The sequence below is a fragment of the Nelumbo nucifera genome, chromosome 2, assembly GCF_055504915.1.
Source record: "Nelumbo nucifera cultivar China Antique chromosome 2, China Antique-T2T, whole genome shotgun sequence".
NCBI classification, from domain to species: Eukaryota; Viridiplantae; Streptophyta; class Magnoliopsida; order Proteales; family Nelumbonaceae; genus Nelumbo; species Nelumbo nucifera.
The window spans coordinates 21,232,998-21,255,373 of record NC_142650.1 but is presented as its reverse complement, the minus strand read 5'-3'; the positions used below and the strand labels follow the sequence as shown (position 1 = coordinate 21,255,373).

The window sequence follows — 22,376 nt, the reverse complement described above, 5'->3', positions numbered from 1 at the left end:
AGTGTAAATTCATCTTTACATTTTTCTAAAATGAAAGTAATCCTTTTTTGTGCATATCTCTGTTCTGTTTTGATTTTAGTACATTTTGTCTCCAAGGAATGAGATTGCATGAAGTTGAGGCTCACTCCTTGAGGCTTATGTGCACATGTCAAAGGTCTAGGTCCTATAATGGGGGACCAATTGTAGGGTACCTAATATTGTTCCCATTACCCAACACTACCTAATACTGTGATGGGAATAGTATTAGGGACCAGAAAATAGGGTTTGTAATGGAGAAATTGAAAATGAAAGAAGAGATGTAGGTGGCTGGATCATGTAAAGTGTATGCTGAATCAAGGATCTGGCAAAGGGATGAGATAGAATAGAGAAAAGAGAGGAGGTTGTGAAAAATAATATTCTTTAAAGAGAAAATATGGGTAGAAGAGAAATGTGCATTTAATGCTTTGCTTTTTTTTTTTTTAAAAAAAAAGGAATAGAATTACAGAAGAGGATTAGAATAAAAGAGATAAAGGAAAAAGTGCATACTAAAATTGAGCTTTTCTCATCATTTCATTCAAAAAGAGGACTTGTATACAGGTCATAGATAATTAGACGTATACTGAGATGTTACTTCATGAACAGGTAACATTTTAAAAAGAGGAGGATTTTGGCTTTGTTTTCAGGGCCAATTAGTATGGGAAAATCTTATATATATTAATTAATTAAAGTTAGTAACAATTAATAAAAACAAAAATTAATAAAATTTTATTAATTTTAAATATAGTTTAGTTAATTTAAATTCCATTTAAAAATAGGGAAATTATAAAAATCTCCTTGGGTTTTCTAACAGTCCTGCGAACCTCCCTTGTGTTTTGACCTTACCAAAAACCTCCCCTATTGTTTTGAAAAAAGGTGCAAATACCTTTTTCCATTATTCCAAATGGAAAATGCTGATGTAATACATTAGTTTTTTTAAAATATCAAATTTACTATTAATTAACTTCATTCAGATGTAAGTTTACTAAAACTAAAATACCTTAAAAAAAAGATTTGCTCCCTTTTACTTCATTTCAGCCTTAACCTTATTTCGTCCAAGAAGTGTAGAATTACTCTTTGAAAGTTGTTAGTAAAATAAATTATTGGAGGGTGAAGTTGAAACTTTAAATTGTGTACAATAACGCCTTAACAATAATATGGGTTTTTGGTAACTTCAACGCATGGTTCAAAGTATCAATATGATACGCCTCGTATCAGGCGTATCATATCGTATCTTTTGAAAACGATACGATCCTAAAAGCCTGTTTCTAGGGTTTTGGACCCCCAATTTTTTTAATAATAAAAAGCATGCTAAAACTTCCCAAAAAACCAAAATTTGAAAAAAAAAACTAAAAAGAAAATAGAGTTTCAGCCGTTTCTAAGTGCCGATACGATACAACCAAAACTCGTATCGTATCGATACTTTAAACCTTGCTTCAACGTCTTTGTTATTGAAAAGCTAATGGAAGGGAGATATTTGTACTTTTTTCAAAACTATAGGGGAGGTTTTTGTTAGTATCAAAACACAAGGGTGGTTTGTAGAATTGTTATAAGAGGAGTTTTTTTATAATTTTACCTAAAACATAATACGAAAATAATAAAAAACCAATACAATTTAAAAATTAATAAAAAATAGCATTAAGATACAAAAAATAATACAAATTTATCTAGAGCATAGGAAATTGGCCACTCTCACTAAGCGCAACTTGGATTGTGATTGGATAAATTAGATATAATCCAAAAAAATAATGCTTGAATTGAACTTGGATGGCCACTGTGTAATTGGAAATGTCATAGAGCTCGTTCCTCAAATTTTCTTAACAAGCCCATGCATCACATAGGTCCCAACTAGTACTTGGATTGGAAGTCTAATTGGTCAGTAGTTGGATTGGTGGGCCAACCTTGCTCATCCAATGGTATGAATGTACTTGTTGCCCTAGCTTCCAATGGTAGTATGTCCTGTCTCATGTTGGCTTAAAAGTATGTTTGGCTTGACTTTTCTTGTTGCAGCCATTGAAGGCGTTTCTGTGGAAAGTGTAACTAAAGCCTCAGAAAAAGTACAAGTTATACTGGATGAGGTCAGTTTGTTGATGTATTGCACTGAATCTTACTTGATTTTGGTTAGGCCTGTAAGCGGAGCGAATTCGAATCGAATCAAACAATATTCGTATTCGATTCCGATTAAAGAATAGCTGATTCAAATTCGATCTGATATCCGTCAGTCATTGAAAAATATAAATTGAAAATTCTATAAATATTGAAAATTCTAAATCTAAAAATCATTATACAAGAAAAAAACCCTGACTTATGAGCATAGAAGAAAGCAAGAGATGAAAGTGCTTGGATGGCTATAGTGGGTAGAAGCTAAGACTCGAATGATAGAAGTTGGAACACCACGAAACCCATTTGTCTTCGACAAAACCTGGTGCTATCTCCTTTTTTCCTCTCATTCTACCTCTGATTGCTGTTGAGGGGTAATTTGGTCCTCCCAATCGTTTAGTGACATATGGCTTCTGGATGACACCTCGGAGTTGACTTAGTAAGTTAGCTTAGAGCACCTCACTCAAGCCGACCTTCACCTCGGCAAGGATGAGCTAGCAGACCCGTAAGATTATGGCGACCTGTTCTATGAGCCGGTCGAGCTGAGAGGGCCTAAGGCGACTTGCAGGAAGATCTCACTAACCGCCCCCAGCAGTTCGCTACCAAAGGTGCCGATAGCGCGACCATTAGAATGACATGCCATGTCGTTGCCTCGACTTTACTTAGACATCGTAACCTCCGTGAGGATCCAGTAACTGACGCATTAGTGCGCCAGGAAAGCAGGAAAACGGCTCCACAAAGAGCTCAAGACCATTACACTAGATTCCCTGAGTCCAGGGACCTATAGAAGGCGCCCAAACCCACTCAGAAAGGTATGCACACTAAACCTTCTAGAGCTCTCTCACTCTTTCAGAAAGCTTCTCAAACATCTACTGACTTAAGCATCAGAATGCCCTCCCCGGGTAAAAAATGCCTAGACACTCACCTTCTACTCCTTGCAGCACACATCAACTCGGACATTCAGACATCAGCTTGGCCCCTATAGCTCGGCCTAGTTAGGTAGACATCTAGTCAGAGTCCAAGTCACAATACACGAGGGAGCATCCAGATTGTGCGACACCAATTGGCGTTGTCTGTGGGAACACGCTGCAAAAGCTAAGTTCTCTATTACTGTTTTTTGAAAGTTAAGAAGTGACTTCCTCAAGCAACCAGCTTGCCAGTAACAACAACAACAATAACAATGATAATGGCCGAATCCCCACCGTTACTATTGGACAAATCGACGTTCCTCTATACCCCGTAGCTGTACCAGAAAATGTGAATGCACCTCCTCCTGCGGTTGAGCCCGTAGTAGCTCCTGCAGCAGTAGTCACGTGCTAATTCTATGATTTGGTACGTTGCGTGTAGGGAATGAGCAAGCAACTCAAATCTTGGGAAAACAAATTCGCCACTGTAGTAGGACAGCAGCAACCACAACAACCACAACAACAACAACAGTAGTAACACCAACGCCAGCAAGTGCCTCTTGAGCAGGTACCCCAACACAGTCAGTAGGTGCCTCTCGAGCAGGTGCCTCGAAACAATCAATAGATACCTCTCCAACAGAATGCCAACATGAGTCAGGTCGTCCGCATCGACTTTGCCTCAGTCCGTAGCCAGATTCAAGGATCCAACGGTGTACCAGGGAACACCAACAACCAGCCTCCCTTTGATAATGTGGCCCTTAATAACAACCAGCTACCGATGGAGAGCCAAGCTGCGGCTCTTGTCAGGACCGAGGCTGCAAGCTCGTCTGCAGGGACCAAGAAAAAGTGCGGAAGGCACACTCACTGCGCTAGGAAGAAAAGCCAGCTTGCTCCAACCAGGGAGGCATTGGGAAGCAAAGTGAACAAGGAAGAAAGTAAGCTAAGTAGCAAGGCAGTAAGCTAGGCCGGTACGCTACCCGAGCAACCACGACTGAGTCGAGCATCCCCCTTGGCAACAGAGATACTTAAGGCACCAAGGCCTAAAAACTTCAGGGCACCGCCTCTCAAAACGTACAAGGGAACCACAAATCTGAATGAACATGCAGATAGTTTTCAAGCCCTTATGTTGCTCCATTGGGCCAATGACACAAGTATGTGCGTCGCCTTTCTGACTACATTGAAAGAAGAAGCCTAGCTCTGGTATTCGAGATTGGCCCCAAGTTCCATCAAGAATTGGGATAAGTTCGCCAATATGTTCACCAGCCAGTTCGTAACCATCAGAAGACACTCGAAGTCCGCAAGACGGTGCGAGAATATGTACGGAGATTCAACATGGAACGTTTGAAGATTCCAGATTTGGATCCCGCCGTGCAGTTGACAGCAGCCAAAAATGGTGTATGCCACCCTGAGCTATGTTGGGAAATGGAGTTAAACCCGCTGGCAACCATGGAAAAGTTCCTCGCCATCGCAAATCAGTTCATGAAAGCAGAAGTTGTGGGATTGAAGTCCGACTTGATAGGAAAGAGAAAGCAAGTCGAGGAGGAAGCAAGCAACAACAAGAAGAAGAGGAGAAGCAAATCCCCTAGAAGAAGCAAATCTCCAAGAAGCAGCAGGTTGCCAAGGAGCAGGCGCAGCAGTTCACCGCGAAGAAAAAGCAGATTGCCACCTCGGAGCTCGACTCGGAGACAAGCCACTCCACCGTTGTATAATAGGACTTTTACCCCCTTGAATACTAAAAGGGGAGAGATTTTGATGCACATAAAATCTAATGAATATGTAAAGTGGCCGCCTAGGATGAGGGGTGACCCAAATACTAGGAACCCCAACAAATATTGCCACTTCCACCGGGATGTTGGCCATGACACTGAGAATTGCTGGAACTTGAAAAACAAAATAGAAGACCTAATAAAACGGGGGTATTTGAAACAGTTAATCAAGGATGAACGACGACCTGAAGATCAAGGCAGAGAGGTACCCCAAGCAAGTTGGGAGCAAGATGCAGCTCCTAGATACCAACAAGAGCGATCTGTCTGGGGAACAATCAACATGATCACAGGAGGATCGATTATCGCCGGGTGCACCACCTCAGTGAGTAAGAACTTAGGGAACTGGAGCAAGAAAACAACCTGTCAAAGCGCCCAAAAAGAGAAGAGGTAATCTACTTTACCGAGGATGACATGCATGGGATCCAACACCTGCATGACAATGCCTTAGTAGTGAGACTGCTCATTAACAATTTCAGGGTGAAGAGAATTCTTGTTGACTCCAGCAGCTCCGCCGACATCTTATTTCTAGAGGCCTTTGAGCGAATGGAGTTCGGCAAAGCCGACCTACAACCCGCCAGCATTCCTCTGATAGGATTCAACAGAGAGGTAGTTTGACCTATTGGAAAAATAAGAGTACTGGTGGAAGCAGGTTTGCCTCCCCACACGGTGCGGTTTGACCACGATTTTCTAGTGGTTGCCACGCCTTCTCTATATAACGTACTAGACCGACCTATCTTGCATACCCTACGAGCTGTTGTTTCAACATACCATCTGGCTATGAAATTCCCTGCTGACACAGGCATTGGAGTACTGTGAGGTGATCAGCTAGAATCCCATAAGTGTTATGTGGCCGCCTTAAAAGCAAAGGGCAAGATTGCCATCGACATTGACTTGGAGCCACTACCTGAGAATACAGATGAGTGAGCTTGTCCTACTGAAGAAACCATTTCGGTTCCGGTATCTCAAACGGAGCTAGAAAAGACACTATAGATAGGAGCTCGCCTAAAAGACCCAGTGTGCTCCGAGCTAGTAAGTTTTTTACTTAATAATTTGGATGTTTTCTCCTAGTCGGCTGCAGAAATGCTCGGCATAGACCCTGAGCTGATAACTCATAAATTAAATGTTGACCCAACAGAGGAAAAGGAACCTCGCCCTGGAAAGATGGCAAGTAGTAGATGAGGTGGGGAAGCTACTAACAGCGGACTTTGTGAAGGAAGTCTAGTACCCGAGCTGGATAGTGAATCCGGTGTTGGTAAAAAAGGCCAATGGCAAGTGTGCATCTATTACACAGACCTGAACCGAGCTTGCCCCAAAGATAGCTTCCCCTTGCCCTGGATAATTCGCCTGGTGGACACAACCTCTGGATTCGAGCCGTTGAGTTTTATAGACGCATACTCCGGCTATAACTAGATTCTGATGGACCCAACAGACCAAGAAAAAATGGCCTTTGTAACAGAAATGGGCTTGTACTACTACAAAATCATGCCCTTTGGACTGAAAATGCTGGAGCAACATTCTAGTGCCTTGTAAATCATGTGTTTTCTGATCTAATTAGAAATAAAATGGAGTGCTATGTCGATGACATGGTGGTTAAAACTCGTTTTTGGAATGATTTAGTCGTCGATCTAGACCTCGTTTTCAATGTTTTGAGACAACATAACCTAAAATTGAACCCTAACAAGTGTGCTTTCGGTGTAACATCGGGCAAGTTCCTCGGGTACATCGTCAGCTAGCGTGGTATTGACGCCAACCCAAACAAAATCCAGGCAATCCTAGACATGCGACCTCCTATTAACCGGTCAAATAGCTGCCCTAAACCGATTCATGTCTAAGTCGGTGGGGAAGTGCTTACCCTTTTTTAAGGCCATTAAGAAGAACCAAAGCTTTGAGTGGACTGAGGAATGTTAGCTTGCCTTCGACGAGCTGAAGAGGTATCTTAGTTTGCCTAACCAAACCTGAAACCAGGGACGAGCTCAAACTCTACCTCTTTGCGGGGGACGAGGTGGTTAGTTCTGTCCTAATAAGAGAAGTAGATAAAATACAACGACTTGTTTACTACATGAGCAAAGTCCTGCACGCCGCTGAGACCAGGTACCTAGACATAGAGAAGCTCGCCTTTGCGCTAGTACTAGTAGCTTGGAAACTAAGGTCCTACTTCCAGGCTCACACTATTGTAGTCCTGACCGGTTGACCTCTGAGACATTCTTCAGAAGCCCGAGGTCTCGGGGAGACTGACAAAGTGGGCAATAGAGCTCAGCGAATACGACATCCGTTATGAGCCGCGACCAGCGATAAAAGCACAGGTTCTGGTAGACTTTATTGCCGAGTGCACCTTCAACTCGTCGACCCCTGAAGTGATCGAGCTCACAACCACGTCGGAGGCCTCAACCAGTGTGGCTCCACCTCCAACTCGTGAGATCGCGAGATGGGATGAGGAGTCCTAGATACTCCATGTGGATGGCTCGTCCAATCAGAGTGGAAGCAGAGCTCGGTTGATACTCTACGGACCTAGCGAAGTAAAACTGGAATACGCGTTCCGGTTTTTGTTCTGAGCATCAAACAACGAGAGCGAGTATGAGGCACTCATAGCTGGGTTGGCACTAGCAAAGGAGGTTGGAGCCAAACATCTTGTGGTTTGCAGTGACTCACAACTTGTGGTAAATCAAGTGAATGGTGAGAATGAGGCCCGGGAACCTGCCATGTCGGCCTACTTGGCCAAAGTAAGAGAACTCCTTTCCAGCTTCCATTCTTGGTATCTCCAACAAATTTCGAGATCGGAAAACATAGAGGCCGACGCACGCCCTCTCTAGGCTAGCGAGTATGATTGACTTGACTAAGAGAACCGTTTACATAGAAGAGCTACCTCGTCCGCCAATAGAAAGAGAGGCAGAAGAGGTCGCCAATATAACAACAGAGCCGAGTGGATAGACCCAATTTTCGCCTACCTGAGACAAGTCATATTGCCGAAAGAACGAAATGCAGCTCGGCAGATAGAATGACAAGCAGCTCGCTACGTGATAGTAGGCGAGCAACTCTACAGAAGATCTTTCACGTTGCCATATCTGCGATGCCTACACCAAGCTGAGGCCAATTGAGTTTACACGAAATCCACGAGGGTGTACGTGGAGGACACTTGGGGGGCAGGGTCCTTGCTCAGAAGGCCCTGCGACAATGGTACTACTGGCTCACCATGAAAGCAGATGCCGTCAAGCTAGTACGTCGATGCGATAAGTGCCAGCGACATGCCAGCATTCTACACCAGCCTACGACCGACCTGAAATACCTAACCAGCCCATGGCCCTTCACACAATGGGGCATAGACTTGTTGGGCCCCTTCCCCCCAGCGAAAGGTCAGAAAAAATTCCTAGTGGTGGCGGTAGACTACTTCACCAAGTGGGTGGAAGCTGAACCGTTGGTCACCATAACAACTCACAACGTCCAAAACTTCTTCTGGAGGAGTATCGTCTATAGGTTCGGCTTACCAAGAGTATTGATCTCGGATAACGGGAAACAATTTGAAGACATCAAATTCCAGAATTGGTGCGCACAAATGGGAATAAAGCAGAATCTCACCTCGATTGCCCACCCCCAAGCTAACGGTCAGGCTGAAGTAACCAATAGGGCGATCCTCCGCGTTCTCAAAGCTTGGCTCTCCCGAGCTAAGGGTTTGTGGGTGGAGCTGCCCAGTGTACTATGGGCCTGCCGAACAACTGTCAAAACAACAACTGGTGAAACACCCTTCAATTTGACGTACGAAACCGAGGCAATACTACCAACAGAGGTGGAAGTACCAACGTTACGATCTGAGGCATTCGCTAAAGAGACGAATGAAGAAGATCTACGAGCAAACCTTGATCTAGTAGAAGTGAGAGACCTGGCTTACATTCGGACTACAACATACCAACAATGTGTAGCCGGTACTATAACACCTAAGGGACTCCAATTTAGAGTTGGCGACCTGGTACTCAGGAAAGTTATGGTATTTGAGCCTGGTGTAGGAAAGCTCGGCCCGAATTGGGAAGGCACTTATAGGATCTCCAAAATTATAGGCGGAAATGCGTACGAGCTCAAAACACTCGAAGGGAAGGCGGTACCCCAGGCCTGGAATATAGATAACTTCCGTAGGTATTATTACCTTTGAAGCGAAGTGTTTCGAGCTGTGCTTATGAGTTCACTAAAGCTCGCTAAAGATTAGCCGACAACTCGACCAAGAATCACAGAAAGCAAAAATCGACGAATTAAAATTACAAAGCCATATTTGACTAGCGTGACGACAAGCCAACCAAGCTAAATAAACAAGTGGCAAAAGCTACGCTGTGAAAATATCAAGTTCCATTGAAGAGATAGAAGAAGGCGAAATGGCCGTACAGGGATACCAAAAAAAGTTCCATCAAGTTCCAGCAAGTTCAATAGTTTGGACATCAATAGGGCACACAGGCCCATAAGAGCTTACAGGAGTGCACCGGCTCCCGGAAATAATAGAAAGACCACCACTAGACCAGTCATGCTGTAGGGCTGAGCTACTCATCACCATCACCATCCTGGGCCTCGTCGTCGCCACCCTCCTCGTCCCCTTCTTCGTCATCGTCCTCCTCTTCCTTTGGGGTCAAGGGCTCCTTGTCGACCTACGTGATGAGCTCGTCTGGCACATTACGCACAAAAACGAAGCCAATGAAGGGATGCCTTCCTCCGCCCTTTTCTTCTTGTACTCCGGGGACCTCAAGAAGTGAGCAACAACCTCCTTCCTAGCTCGGAGCATGTCCTGAGCATACTTGGACCACCTCTCCTCCAATTGAGCCTGGGCCCTTGACAGCTCGCGCTGCAACTTTTGGTTCACCTTGAAGAAGCGTTGGCGATCCTCTTCAGAATCGACCCGGAGTCTCTGCATCTTGGCCTAAAGCGAGCTGATGCTCGCCTGCATGCTGGCCCTATCCTTCTACCCGAAATGGACGTGGTCCAGCAAGACTTGCCCGAAAGTGTTCGCCTACAAAAACCACGATCATAATAAGATATCCTGTAGACAAGGACCAAGAAACTGTAAAAGAAGACAAACCTGGACGGTGCAATGAGTCATCCGAGCTTCGGCATCGATGGGATCTAGTTCGCTGTAATGGCACATGTCTTCAGGGAGAAGCATACCCCTAGCTATCCGAAGAGCTACACAAGGGTTGTACGATCGGTCTATCATTGAGACATTAGTAATGCGGGGGACAAAGGGAGGAATGTCCTCGACATAAGGTCTGGCCTCTCACTCCTCTTGGCTGACTTGGGGTTGGAAGGTGGCAGGGATTGGGTACTGATTAGTATACATCGACTCGTCATCCCCCTCTAGGTTGATGATGGGTGGATCAGAGTTGGGCGACCTCACCTCGGCACTGGCTGAGGTCCCCCCCATAGAAGAACGATGCTCCGCCCTCTGTTTCTTCCTGGATGACCTCCTCTCTCTGTCAACATTCATCATAGAAGTCAAGCTCGCCATATCTAAGAAAAGACAAACCATTAGAGCGACTAGATAGACAAAGAAAAAATACGAAATGCAGATGTTATGCCCTAACGGCCCACCTACCTACATGACTTAGGCCGGCTTGAACAAGCATGGGCTCGACCAGAAGCCCTTCTACTTGAACCTTCTCTTGGATGAGCTCCTGAAGCGCGACCTGAAGCTCGACATCCTGACTCTCAACGACACTCCGACAAGTGCTATACCAAGTAGTGTCCACGCCCCAACCACCATCCTTGGCAAGAAAGAAAAACCTCTTCTTCCACCCCTTGACCTTGTTGGGAAAATCAACTAATACCTTCCTCCCATTGCGAAAGGGAAGGTAAAAGCAGAATGGACCCGAGATCCTCTTCATATGAACCAAAGTGGAGAAGACCTCAAGACTCAACAAAAAGTTCCGATGGTGACACAAGCTAATCAGTCCAACCAGAGTTCGGACTACATTGGGGGTGAGCTGACCCAATGATGCAGGGTAAAGTCTTAAGACAACAACTACAAAAGGATGAAGATGGAAGCGAAGACCAGCTGCCAATGTCTCCTCATAGACACATAACGCATCATGGTTATGGTCCCATGGATAGTGGTCAACAACCGGCTCGATCTAGCGGTATTCATTGGGGATTTGATACCTATGACAGAGCTCGATTATTTCCTCCCCATTCAACTCGGTCGGTTCAAACATGTTTATTACTTCCTCAACCTCGTATCTTTTTCCTACCAAAGAACCATCATAGTATACTCTGATCGAGCTCTCCCCTGAGGAGATCGCCTTTCTATCCGACCTATCATCGGGCAGCCTACCCCTAGACGCACTATCAAACATTGCGAGAACCAGAGTACTCACCGGAAAAAAATGAAGGAAAATTGAAGATGACGATGGCAGAACTCGGACCAACAGAAAATAGAGCTCGGACTAACATACCAGCTTAGCTTGCTAAGCGCAGTACTCAGAAAATTCCAAGAAAAGAACAGTATGAGTGGGGACTTCAATGGGGGACCCCATACTTATAGCCCGCCAAGAGCAGATCGACGGTCCAGAGCGCGCCGACAGCTGGATTACAGCTAGCGGCGTGCGCGGGAAGATTTAAAATAGTGCCCCCCTTTTTGAAATTTGAAAAATTAGTGCTCCCGAATCACGCGCCTCTCTAAAATCCTTCCCGCGCGTGCCCTCTTCTCCTCCCAGATTCGAAATTCGAAAATAAGATCGTGGTTCACTCAGCTTGGGACCGAGTTACAAAGCGAGCCGAACGACCTATGAATCAGTCGGACCAATTACCCTTACTAAGAGCTACTCTCTTCATCGAGCTAACGTTGGCTTGAGAGTGGGGGGCAATTGATGAGGGGTAATTTGGTCCTCCCAATCGTTTAGCGACACATGGTTTTCGGATGACACCTCGGCGTTGAGTCAGCTGACCAGCTCGGTAAGTTAGCTTAGAGCACCTCGCTCAGGCCGACCTTCACCTCGACAAGGCTGAGCTAGCAGACCCGTAAGATTACGATGACCTGTTCTAGGAGCTAGCCAAGCCTAAGGCGACATACGAGGAAGAGCTCGCTAACTGCCCCTAGCAGTTCGCTACCAAAGGCGCCGATAGGGGGCTAATGGGTGATTGTCCCAATGACGAAAAATAATATAATAATCACTGAACTGTTGTATCATTAATGTGTTTTGTCCTTTTTCTAAAAAGGACCATTGTATCTTTTAGTCTCGATAACACTTAATACTTTTTCTAAAAAGGTTAAGAGTATTAAGAGTACAAAACACAAAATCCAATATTATAATATATTCATATATATTATATATTATATTTATATTTAATTGAATTCGTTTATCGAATCAAATAGGCCAGTATTCGAATTCGACAATTAAATTAATCGAATTATCCGAATTCGATTAATTTATGTCGGATATCGAATTCGAAATCGGATACTTGGATACCGTTTACACCCCTAATTTTGGTCTGAATAAATAATTTAATAACCATGAAATGATGATGACATTATAGAATCCAGTTTCTTTTTCCAAGTCTTCTCATTCTCTCTCTCTCTCTGTCACACACACAAAATATGGTTGCTTTATTGGTATAGTTGTCCAGGTTTTCTTTCAGTTGAAAATTACACCTATAGTAATTCTGATAATGCAAGAAAAGAAGAAAAGAGAGAAAGAGAAAGAAGAAGAAAGAAGTTTCAGCAATAGGTTGTGGAAGAAGAAAAGAAGGGAAGAGAGAAAAGAAGAATTTGAACCTCTCTCTCTAGCCCCCTTTCACCACTTTTATTAATAATTCTATGTCTGAGTACAATTACTTGGATGCCCTTAATGGGGCGGCCAGCACTAAAGAAATAATTAAAGAAAATAAAAGAAGGCCCATAACTAAGAAACATAACTTTTAAATACTACTTAAAAGAAATAAGGAACACTAAGGCCCATTCGGCCCATTCTCACTACACTTTCCTATAATGACTTGTTTAGTTTTGATTTTGAAAATTTCATTGGGCACTGTAATCTCCTTTGTTTACATCAATGTAGCTCATACTGTTGGTCAAAATGCTAGTCAACATTTTCTTCCTAAACATGCATGCATTTTCTCATGCATCCACTATTTCACAATTTTCTTTTGTTCAAATTGCAGGCAGTTAAAAGCCCAAATCTGGATTATTCTCACTTTGTATCACTTCCATTGGCTATCCACCCTGGACTGGTGGATAAGCTTATAAATTTTCAGAACTCCATACTAGGAAATACGGATTCTAGCCTAGAGAATCTTGATAGTGATTCAAGTGGAAATACGGATGGGGAAGATAAGGACCAGCTGAAAGATGAAGAAAATAATGTTGCAGTTACTCTTAAAGTTGAAGATGATAATGAACATGTTAAGGTGGAGATAAATAAAATAGCTTTCAAGAGCTATCCACCCAAAGCATCAAAATCTTCTAACCTATCTGGTATGACAGCAAGAAGCATATGTGGTTATAATATTGAGCTCTAACAGTGAATTCCATTAGAACTCTAGAATGTAATAATAAATCTTTACTGTGAATTCTTGTGTGTGTGTGTGTTTTTTGGGGGTTCGGGGGGGGGGGGGGGGGGGGGGCGCACAGATGTATCTCTCTAGCCCATTTCCCTTCTTTTCTGGAATCTACACTTTGTACCTTACATATACAAACCTTTTGGAGTTTTTGCAACAATCCTTCTGTTCTTGTTCTATCATGGGTTTTTAATGAATCTTTTTCTCCTTGCAGATTTGGGAATTGAGAGATCTATATTTATTAAACCAAAAACGTTTCACTTAACTGTACTCATGCTGAAGTTGTGGAATGAGGAACGTGTTGCTGCAGCTACTGAGGTTTTGCAGGTAAAATTGTGCTGATTTATGATGTTATTAGCCAAAAGCTAACCTCTAAGTTATATGTGTATTTTTTAATTCTGTGCAGAGAATCTCATCTAGAGTAATGGATGCTTTAGATGGAAGGCCTGTTTCTGTTAGGCTTAAAGGACTGGTATGATGCTTTCCTGTAGTTGTTTTGTAGCACTTGGTTTAAATGTATAATGATGTTTTATGAGTTGGACTTAATGGTTTTCTAATTTCAGAGAGTTTTTGGTAATAAAATGGTTCACATTGGATCAACTGCTAGCAATACTTTTTCACTCATTATATTGAATCATAAGAGTGTTGCTGAATGGGCTTGATCCCATTTCCTTTTTCTGGTCTGGATGTTTTGTGGTACTATGGAACATTTAGTCTAAAATGTACACTGATTTCTAGAAATGGTGCCTTTGATACTAAAACAATTTCTGTAGTTCTCAAATTGCCATAAGGAATGCGATTTCTGGTTGTATTGGCTGGGGAAGAACCAAAAAAGTCTAAATGACCAAGGAATCTTGCTTGCTGTTGTTCCCTGCATATTCCTATCTTCGCTCCCTGTTCATGGGGCAAATTTCAGCTTAGAAGCCCTTGCCATGTATCCAGGCAAACCTTCTTTGTGGGGATTCTTAAAGTAAAAACTGAAAACCTTCATTTCTAATTTGAGTCCTACATATTTCTCTTTTCTCTCTATATTCATGGAGTAAGAAGGCAAAGATCTTCTGGAGTCGCATTCCATTTGCAGTTTGCTGAGGTATCTGGAAAGAAAAGAACGAAAGAAGTTTGAAGATAGACAAAAAAGTCATGAGAAGCCATGCTCAGAAAATGGAAATACAATTATTAATTGACTATTGATCCTTCCTGATTTTGCTAATGTTCATAGAGAGTCTTTTGGGCCAGGCTTTTGGTCTTTTCTAGAGCTGTTGGGAGGGTTTTCTTGATTTTTGTCTTTTTGTTTCTTACTGGTAGGGTGTTATCACTCCTTTTGTATGTTTGCTGACTTTTCTTCTTTGATAAAATTTCCTCTTCAGTTCACTATAAAAAACCATTCTGGAAAGCCTTCGCTACATGTCCAGTCAAAGCCTTTGGGCAGACTTCTTTCAAATTTTGAAAAAATTGAAAAGTTTGGATAGCCAATATTATTTGGTAAAACTCAAATGCAAGGTAAGGACCGTAAGGTATAGGGTTGACATGAACCAGGGGAATGGTGTGGCCAATCCACCGGGTCTCCTATCCAATGGATGCATAGGATTAGCCATATGACTCCATATGGAAGAATTAGAAAATGGTAGTGTTGATAACTAAGACATTGGCATAAAGGGATTGTTGGTCACTTTTAAGATATTTATCATGGATATATATAGGTGTTCTTGCCTTCTTGGATTCCTGGAAAAAAAGATATGAATGGAAATGTGCCTAAAATTCTATCCTTCCCTTGGAGACCCATCTTTCCCTTGCATGCCTTTTTCTTATGATTCATTCTATATGATCCTTTATGTGGTGAGAGAACAAGGCTTAGGAAGCTCATTTAAATCTTCTATATGCATGAAAGTATTTTTCACGTTAATTCTACCCTCCCCTTGTAGATCCATCCTTCTGAGGACCTTTCATGGGGAAATGAATCCTTCATGCTTTCTTTTCATAGACACTACATATTTTACATTTAAAATTGCCTTATTATTCAACTAGTTTTTAGATATTCTGTTGGGATCTTTTGGATTTTTGGTTTTAGGAGAGACTGTAGGTATGAAAATTTGATAAAGTTCTTGTACAACTTAATTCACTCAATTAAATAATTTTGTTTTTAATTACTTTTTTGTAAAGCCTATTCGGGGTATCATATAGATGGTGCAAAGGGCAGTAAAAAATCCTTTGCTTCTAACTTTAAGAAGCAAATGAATAAAAAAGTCCAACATATATAATATCAACAATTACAGAATTCTTCTAATGGGAATTCTTGTTGCATTTCTCCTTGTAGAATTTATAGAGATTGAGATACAAATAGAAAAATTTAATATACCAGTTGACTTCACGAATATGGTAACAGGCCCTCTAGGGAACCGTAGTCAGCTGGACTGAATTGTCAGGATATAGGTGGTGCCAATCCCCATTTAGATATTTATATCCTGCATTTGTAGTGTACCATAGTAATTGGGCTGTAGGTGGTATCAGTTCTCATTTAGATCTTCAAATGTTATATTTCTATGGTGCTGTGGTTAGCTGGATTGAACAATCAGGCTGTAGATGGTATAAATCCCCATCTGAATCTCCCAATCTTCATCTGCAGAGCCAATCTGATTGAAACAAAACAAAATTCAGCTGAGGTTTTCCTTTCTTTTGCTTCAAATTTTGTATTCTTTCTGCTGTTTTCTTATCAATAACTATAGACTTCATTAATTAATAATAAAGCAGTGAGTACAATTAAAGATATAAACAGTGAGAGATAAACCCTCTTATCTCTCTCCACAAAACATTTCCATTATCTTACAGCTTTGCCCAAAAGAGTCGATCTCTCCCCACCCCCTGTTTGGCCAAGCTGTTGGCAATGGAGTTTGCACTTCTTTTTACCCAATGCAGTCTCACTTCCATGCCTTTTCTAAGCCACCTGAATTTCTTCTTTTCATTGTTATAGTTCCACCAAATTGCCCCTTCTCTTTGTAGCCATCCTAAAACCAGCTTTGAATCTCCTTCAATAATTATCCTTCTTGTGTTCAGGCACCTTGCCCTTTGTACTCCCCCTCAAGCATTGCCATGATTTCAGCCCTTAGTGAATCACCAATACCAATTGGGCCCGAATACAAATCTTTGTATTCTTTCTGCTGCTTCTTTGCTTTAACATATCTTTTTGACCTTGTTACTGAAAAATACTGTTATTGGAAGGAAAGACATTGGGACTGCTAATTCATTGCTTTTTACTAATAGTGCATGGATATGGAAATTTCTTTTTCTCAAAAAAAAAAAAAAGAAAAAATGTACTAGTACTTAAGGAGCCATGGTTTGGTGCAATAGTAAAATCTTGGACTGACATGTATGACAAAGCTTGGGGGTGCAAGTTGGGTGCCCAATTTGAAGAATTTACACAGAATTATCCCCGGGCGCTCAGGCCTGGTCCATTCACATTTTAACAATTGCTTATCCTGTGTCTGTCCAAGTCCCCTAGAAAAGACAGGGTTTTAGTATGAGAGCAGCCACTTCATGCTAGAACCCAGGGGGTTAGATCTGTATCCAGTCCAACCTTCCCAAGATCCCAAATAGATGGAACTTGCAATGGGCAATGTTATGCTTTTCTTTAGTTAAATTATGTGTCCTTAAACTACTTTGACCCATGCCCTTTATACTCAAAAAAAAAAAACTATGTCCTTTGGCCTGTCTCTAGCTATGCCCTTCAATTTGCAATACACTTTGTTACATTTTAAATGTAACACCTAGTTCTAAGCTTTACGGTTGTGTTTATGCATACATCTATAAACCACTTGATTTATGTTTCTACAAACACACTTGAAAACACTGTAAGATATGCTATTATTATTAACCAATGTTTTAAAACGCAGAGGCGTGACACGAGGCGTTCCACTACCTAGAGGCGTTAGGCGTAGTTCAGAACACAAGAGGCGTGAGCCTCCTTAAGAGGAGGGGGTTAGGAGGAGGAAGGGGAGGAGGGTGTCAGGATGAAGAGGAAGGGGTGGATCTCACTTTTCCTTTCCTTTCCTTTTTTTTTCTTTTTTTTCTTTTTTTTCTTTTTTTTTTTCTTTTTATATCAGATGTGCATGAGGTGCATGAGGCGTATGCCTCTAGCATGCCTCATGAAGAAAGCACAAGAGGCATACGCCTCAGAGTTGTCAGCACCTTTGGCATACGCCTCAGGGCGTTTTGGGAGCGCCATGCCTTTTAAAACACTGTTATTAACTAAATAAACATATGGTTTTCATTAACATTTAGCAAAGTTGAACTACAAGACTGATGAAAAGGTTTGGGCTGAAGGCCTGAAGCTCACCAGATGCTCATATCCAAATGATTGGGAGTTTGGGACTAACAATTTAAGGGATCCAAATATGGAGATTAATTTGAGCTTTCACCTTGAAAGAAAATCAATGTGTGTACTATATAAATTTGAATGGTGAATAGATCCAATCTAGCTGTTTGAAAGTTCTACAGAATCAGATGCCTAAAAGTCATTTAATTATGCTGGCTTTTCATATGAGCACTTCCTAGTGGCTTGATGTAGTGGTAGGTCTTGATCCTTGGTATGTGCAACATGTGGCAAGTAATTGGGGCCTTAATTGCAGACACAGTATTGTAGGCACTTGCCCAAGATATCTTGGTTTGTGGAAAATGGTTAGCTTAATTATTTAGGATTGTTTCAAGTTCAATAGTTTATGCTTGTCTATATGTATCTTATGGTGCCTTCTTTTGGTTCCATCACATTTGACTTTATTAACAAATGATAATGACCTATATGGAGAATATATTAATGGTAAATGCTTATGTCCTTGCAGGAGTGCATGAGAGGTTCACTTGCAAAGGCCCATGTTCTTTATACTCCAGTAGAAGAAATTGATGGCGAGAACCGCCTTTTACGTGCTTGTCGTATCCAGATGAATATAAGGATGCCTCTTTATTTGTTTTATGATTTTAAATGTAAAAGTTCTTTATAATTAAAAAAAGTATCCTTGGAGTTTTACATGGTGATGGGTAAGGGGTTTTCTTCACCCAATGATCTGGTGTAATCCATTTAGGGCGGGCAAGGAGGTCATCTGAAGTCCTTTCATCCTTGGCCTCATTTTACCCAAAAAACTTGGTGATTGTGAAAATTACCCTTGGCTCAACTTTTTGCCAGATGTAAATCTGTCCTTTAAATCTGATAGAAAAATACTGATTATAGTAGAAAAGAAAAGAGAGAAAAGAAGATTACAGCAGAATAGAAGAAGATGGAGAAGAAGAAGAGAAAGGGGAAGAGAGTTCGGTGGTTTCCTCTCTCACTTCACTAATTGTTTATTAATCTGAATTAATTAGGCTAATTACATGTCTTCCCTTGAGTGGGTGGCCAGCTAAGCAATAACTTAAAAGAAAATAAAAAAGAAGTTAACAGGCCCAAACAGGCTCTTTAACCTGTAACTGGAAACTCTCTAGTCGGCTAGGGTTTTGGGCAAAAAAATTAGCAGCCCCACTTTCTTGGCAATCTACAGCCAGATTCTGACTCGCCAAACCCTCTACCAACCAGTCATACAAGTTCTCTGAATAATCAGCAACTTATCTCTCCATACACTCCTCTAATCGAAAGGTGTATGAGAAAAGAAAAGAAAAAAGCAAAAGAGAAGGAAAACCTGCTCTGATACCAAGGTGTGATTCAGACCAATGAAAAATAGTAAAAATAATTCAGATTATAACAGAAGAGGAAGAGAAGAAGAAGAAGACAGCAAGAAGAAGAAGAAGGAAGAATGGAGAAGAAGGAGAAAGAAAGAGTTCGATCATCTCCTCTTTCTCCACTCTAATCTTTTATTAATCTTACTAAGATTACATAAATTACAAGTCTGCCCTTAAGTGGGCGTCCACCTTATCAGCATACTTAGAAAACATAAAAAGAATTAAAGGCCCATAAAGAAAAGGCCCATTAAGAACAAATAACAAGAAGGAACTAATCAATAAGATAGTAATGGGCTAGGGCCCATTCTGCCCAGTCTCTCTACAATGATGACTCTTGGTCTATACTTTTGTGTTTCTTGAGCTTCAGTAGAAGTTATTTTTGATGCATATGGTGAAGCTGGTCTTGTTCTTGAGAAGGATGCTCGGCAAAAGCTGAAGGTAAAATATTATGGTTACCTATCTATCTTTGTTCTTAGTTCTGTTTATTGTTGTTTTCTCTTGACTATATTAGACATGCGTATAAGTTTGAGTGGTTGACCATGACAACTGTATCCTATGTGTTTGTGGGGTATGGAGTGAGAGATTCCAGATAAAAAAGCTGATGAAATCCCTGGGGGAGCAAAGTCCTGTGATAAAAGAGCCAAGCATAGTCCTTTTGGATGTGGGTTTTATTAGAATTCTATTTTGAACCACTGGTTTTCTTAGTAGCAAGACTACTTCTGATTCAGTCGAAACAGGTTTGCCCATCTGTAGCATGCATCTCCTTGATGGACATAGGCTGATACAGTTCAGGCTTTTGGCTGATGTGACTGACATGTAATACTGTGGAGCTAATTTCCCCTGTCTAGTTCAATTTACCTTGGAACTACTGTCAGAGAAGACGTGATATAATTTGAACCAACAAAATAAAGTATATCAGTTCCGACATTCCTGAAAATGCAGCACTTGGAATGATTTTTGAAGAAAATACAAAGAGAATCTGAGTTCAATTTGTCAATTCAAAAGCCCTGACTTACATACTGTTTTGCATATATATGGTTACCTAGACATCCATCATTTCTTGGTAAAATTAGGATTTCTTTGGAAACTTCTATTCCTGTAAAAACTAGCTATCCCAGTGTATTGACTGATTCACTTTATTCTGAATTGTCTTATCATGATATCCTTTTTCTAATTGATGGGAAACCAAATTTAGTTTGCTATCCTTTTTCTAATTGATGGGAAACCAAATTTAGTTTGCTATCCTTTTTCTAATTGATGGGAAACCAAATTTAGTTTGCTAGACTTTTTTTTTTTTTGAAAAGTAAAACTTTCAAAGAAAATCATCATCTCAGCCTGATTCCAACTATATGGAGTTGGCTACACTAAGACTTGTAAAGAAAATCATAACTACAATTCTTTTAGATTTTGAAAGCTAAAGAGAGGGCTGTGTGTGTCTTAGAACAATCCATTAATTAGATTAAAGGATGCAAGAAGGCATGAACAGGACCAACAGCTCATCTTCATGGTGTGCAAACTTCTGTGTCAGACTCAGCCTGGTAGCCCCATGACCTATTTTTACACAGAAAGACCCCAATTGAACGTATCATTTTATGCTTAATTTTCACTTATAGTTAAGTTTTGTTTACATCCTCTCTGTATGAGAAGTTGATTTTCAATACATGTTGTCTTGTAATTCTTTTATGTTTTTGCTATTTTCTTATTTCTGTTCTTGTTACTGTGGCCTTCGATTTGCTCCCAGCATTTGACTAGTGGTTCTTTATCTTTTGTTTTCTGTATCTTAAGTCTGTTATCAGTTAAAAAATCAAGTTTTTTTTTTTTTATTTATTACCAAAAAAAGAAACTTGACATGGTGTCTCTATCTCTGTTGTTAGAGGTATCATGTCATTCCATTGGATCCAGATTACCAATTCTTTAGCTTTTAGTTTATGAAGAGAGAGAATTGAAATTGGGCCCAGGCATGGTCTGGAATGGGTGTTTGTCTTCTTTGAGCCCATCAAATATGCAACTAGTTACAGGTGTTCCATCTCTCAAGTACCTTTAGTTTCTCTTTTGCCTTAATAAACATTTCTAATGATTTGGCCCAAGGTATATACTTCTCCCCATTTAACTTAATAGAAGTTTGCACACCAGAAAATTTAGGTTGAACCAAGCCACTTCGTTTAATCTCACCACTTCAGATGCATCCATGATGATCCCAAATGTCTAAACCAACTTTCAGCAGCAATAATGAAGATAAATAATTTCACAGTTCACATCACTACAGACCTGTTTCAAAATACAACCACACAACATATGAAATCTGGATGCCACTAACACAAACCACCAAACTCATACCACATTCACCGGCACTTTCTCCTTGGTAACCTCAAGTGGAGGGCTTAAACCACCACACAGATCACTCTAAGTGACTGTAACTGAACAAGAAAGAGAAAAAGAACTTGTTCTCCTGTACCTGCAGAAGAATAACCATCTCAGAAGAAAATGAGAGAAGAAACCCTTCTAGTAGGAATCAAAGAGGTCTGTGATCTCCATTAGAATGATCAGAACCTGTCTCTGACACCATGTAAATGGTATTCAGCCTTCAGCAAGAAAGAAAGGAAGAAAGAGAAGAGAGGGGAGAAAAGAATAGATCTCCCCTAAGGTGGTTAGGTTTGTATTTATAGTTTTGGGTACATGAGAATGGCTATTCTGCCTATTGTTAAGTATGAGACAGCCAAATTAAAGTGGGGACACGTCTGTAACTCTATCTTGTAATATAAAATAAAGAGAAAAGACATATATACCCCTGCCCATGTGCCTCTTAACAATGTGAAAATTGACATTCATACATTCATCATTTTCATTAGCTGTTCATTTATGTCTAACAAGCTAGGAGATAAAAAAGAAATTTTGAACTGTCAAGAATTTGTGGAATGTTGGACAATGACGTGTCTATCATGGACATGTTGTCCATTTTATGAGAAACCATGCAATATGTACTGTACCTATGGTTTGTGAAGACTTCTTCCTACAATTTAGCAATCATGAAAATCTAATAGTTATAACTTATAAATCAATGCCAATTTGAATTTTGCTTGTAGTATTTTTTGTTTACTTTTAGTTGAAGTACACATAGGAAAATATGGTTATTGATCTGTAATGATATTTGGAAGTATAGATTATTAGTAAAGCTGTTTTACATGCCAAACCTTTTCATACTAATGATTTTTTTACCCTCCTAACTGCAGTTACATGCGACTGTTATGAATGCAAGACACAGAAAAAGGTATTTATACTCTACATTCTGTTTTTTTTTTTTCAGTTTTCTGCAATATTTCTATTCATTGTAATATAAGGTTATGGCTAAAAATATGAGGATGGGATT

General features: G+C 40.8%; 1 protein-coding gene across 4 annotated transcripts in view; it reads left to right on the top strand.

Annotated features, from left to right (window-relative positions):
* The window catches only part of LOC104595133 (Putative eukaryotic LigT), a 42,836-nt gene that overhangs the window by 20,092 nt on the left and 368 nt on the right, over nt 1-22,376 (top strand). For all 4 annotated transcript variants that reach the window (XM_010255728.3, XM_088898001.1, XM_088898000.1 and 1 more), the window contains 7 exons: nt 2,026-2,093; nt 12,914-13,226; nt 13,524-13,636; nt 13,716-13,781; nt 18,142-18,232; nt 19,380-19,447; nt 22,240-22,277. In XM_010255728.3, the coding sequence (XP_010254030.1) occupies nt 2,026-2,093; nt 12,914-13,226; nt 13,524-13,636; nt 13,716-13,781; nt 18,142-18,232; nt 19,380-19,447; nt 22,240-22,277 (757 nt within the window). The remainder of the gene's footprint in view (nt 1-2,025; nt 2,094-12,913; nt 13,227-13,523; nt 13,637-13,715; nt 13,782-18,141; nt 18,233-19,379; nt 19,448-22,239; nt 22,278-22,376) is intronic.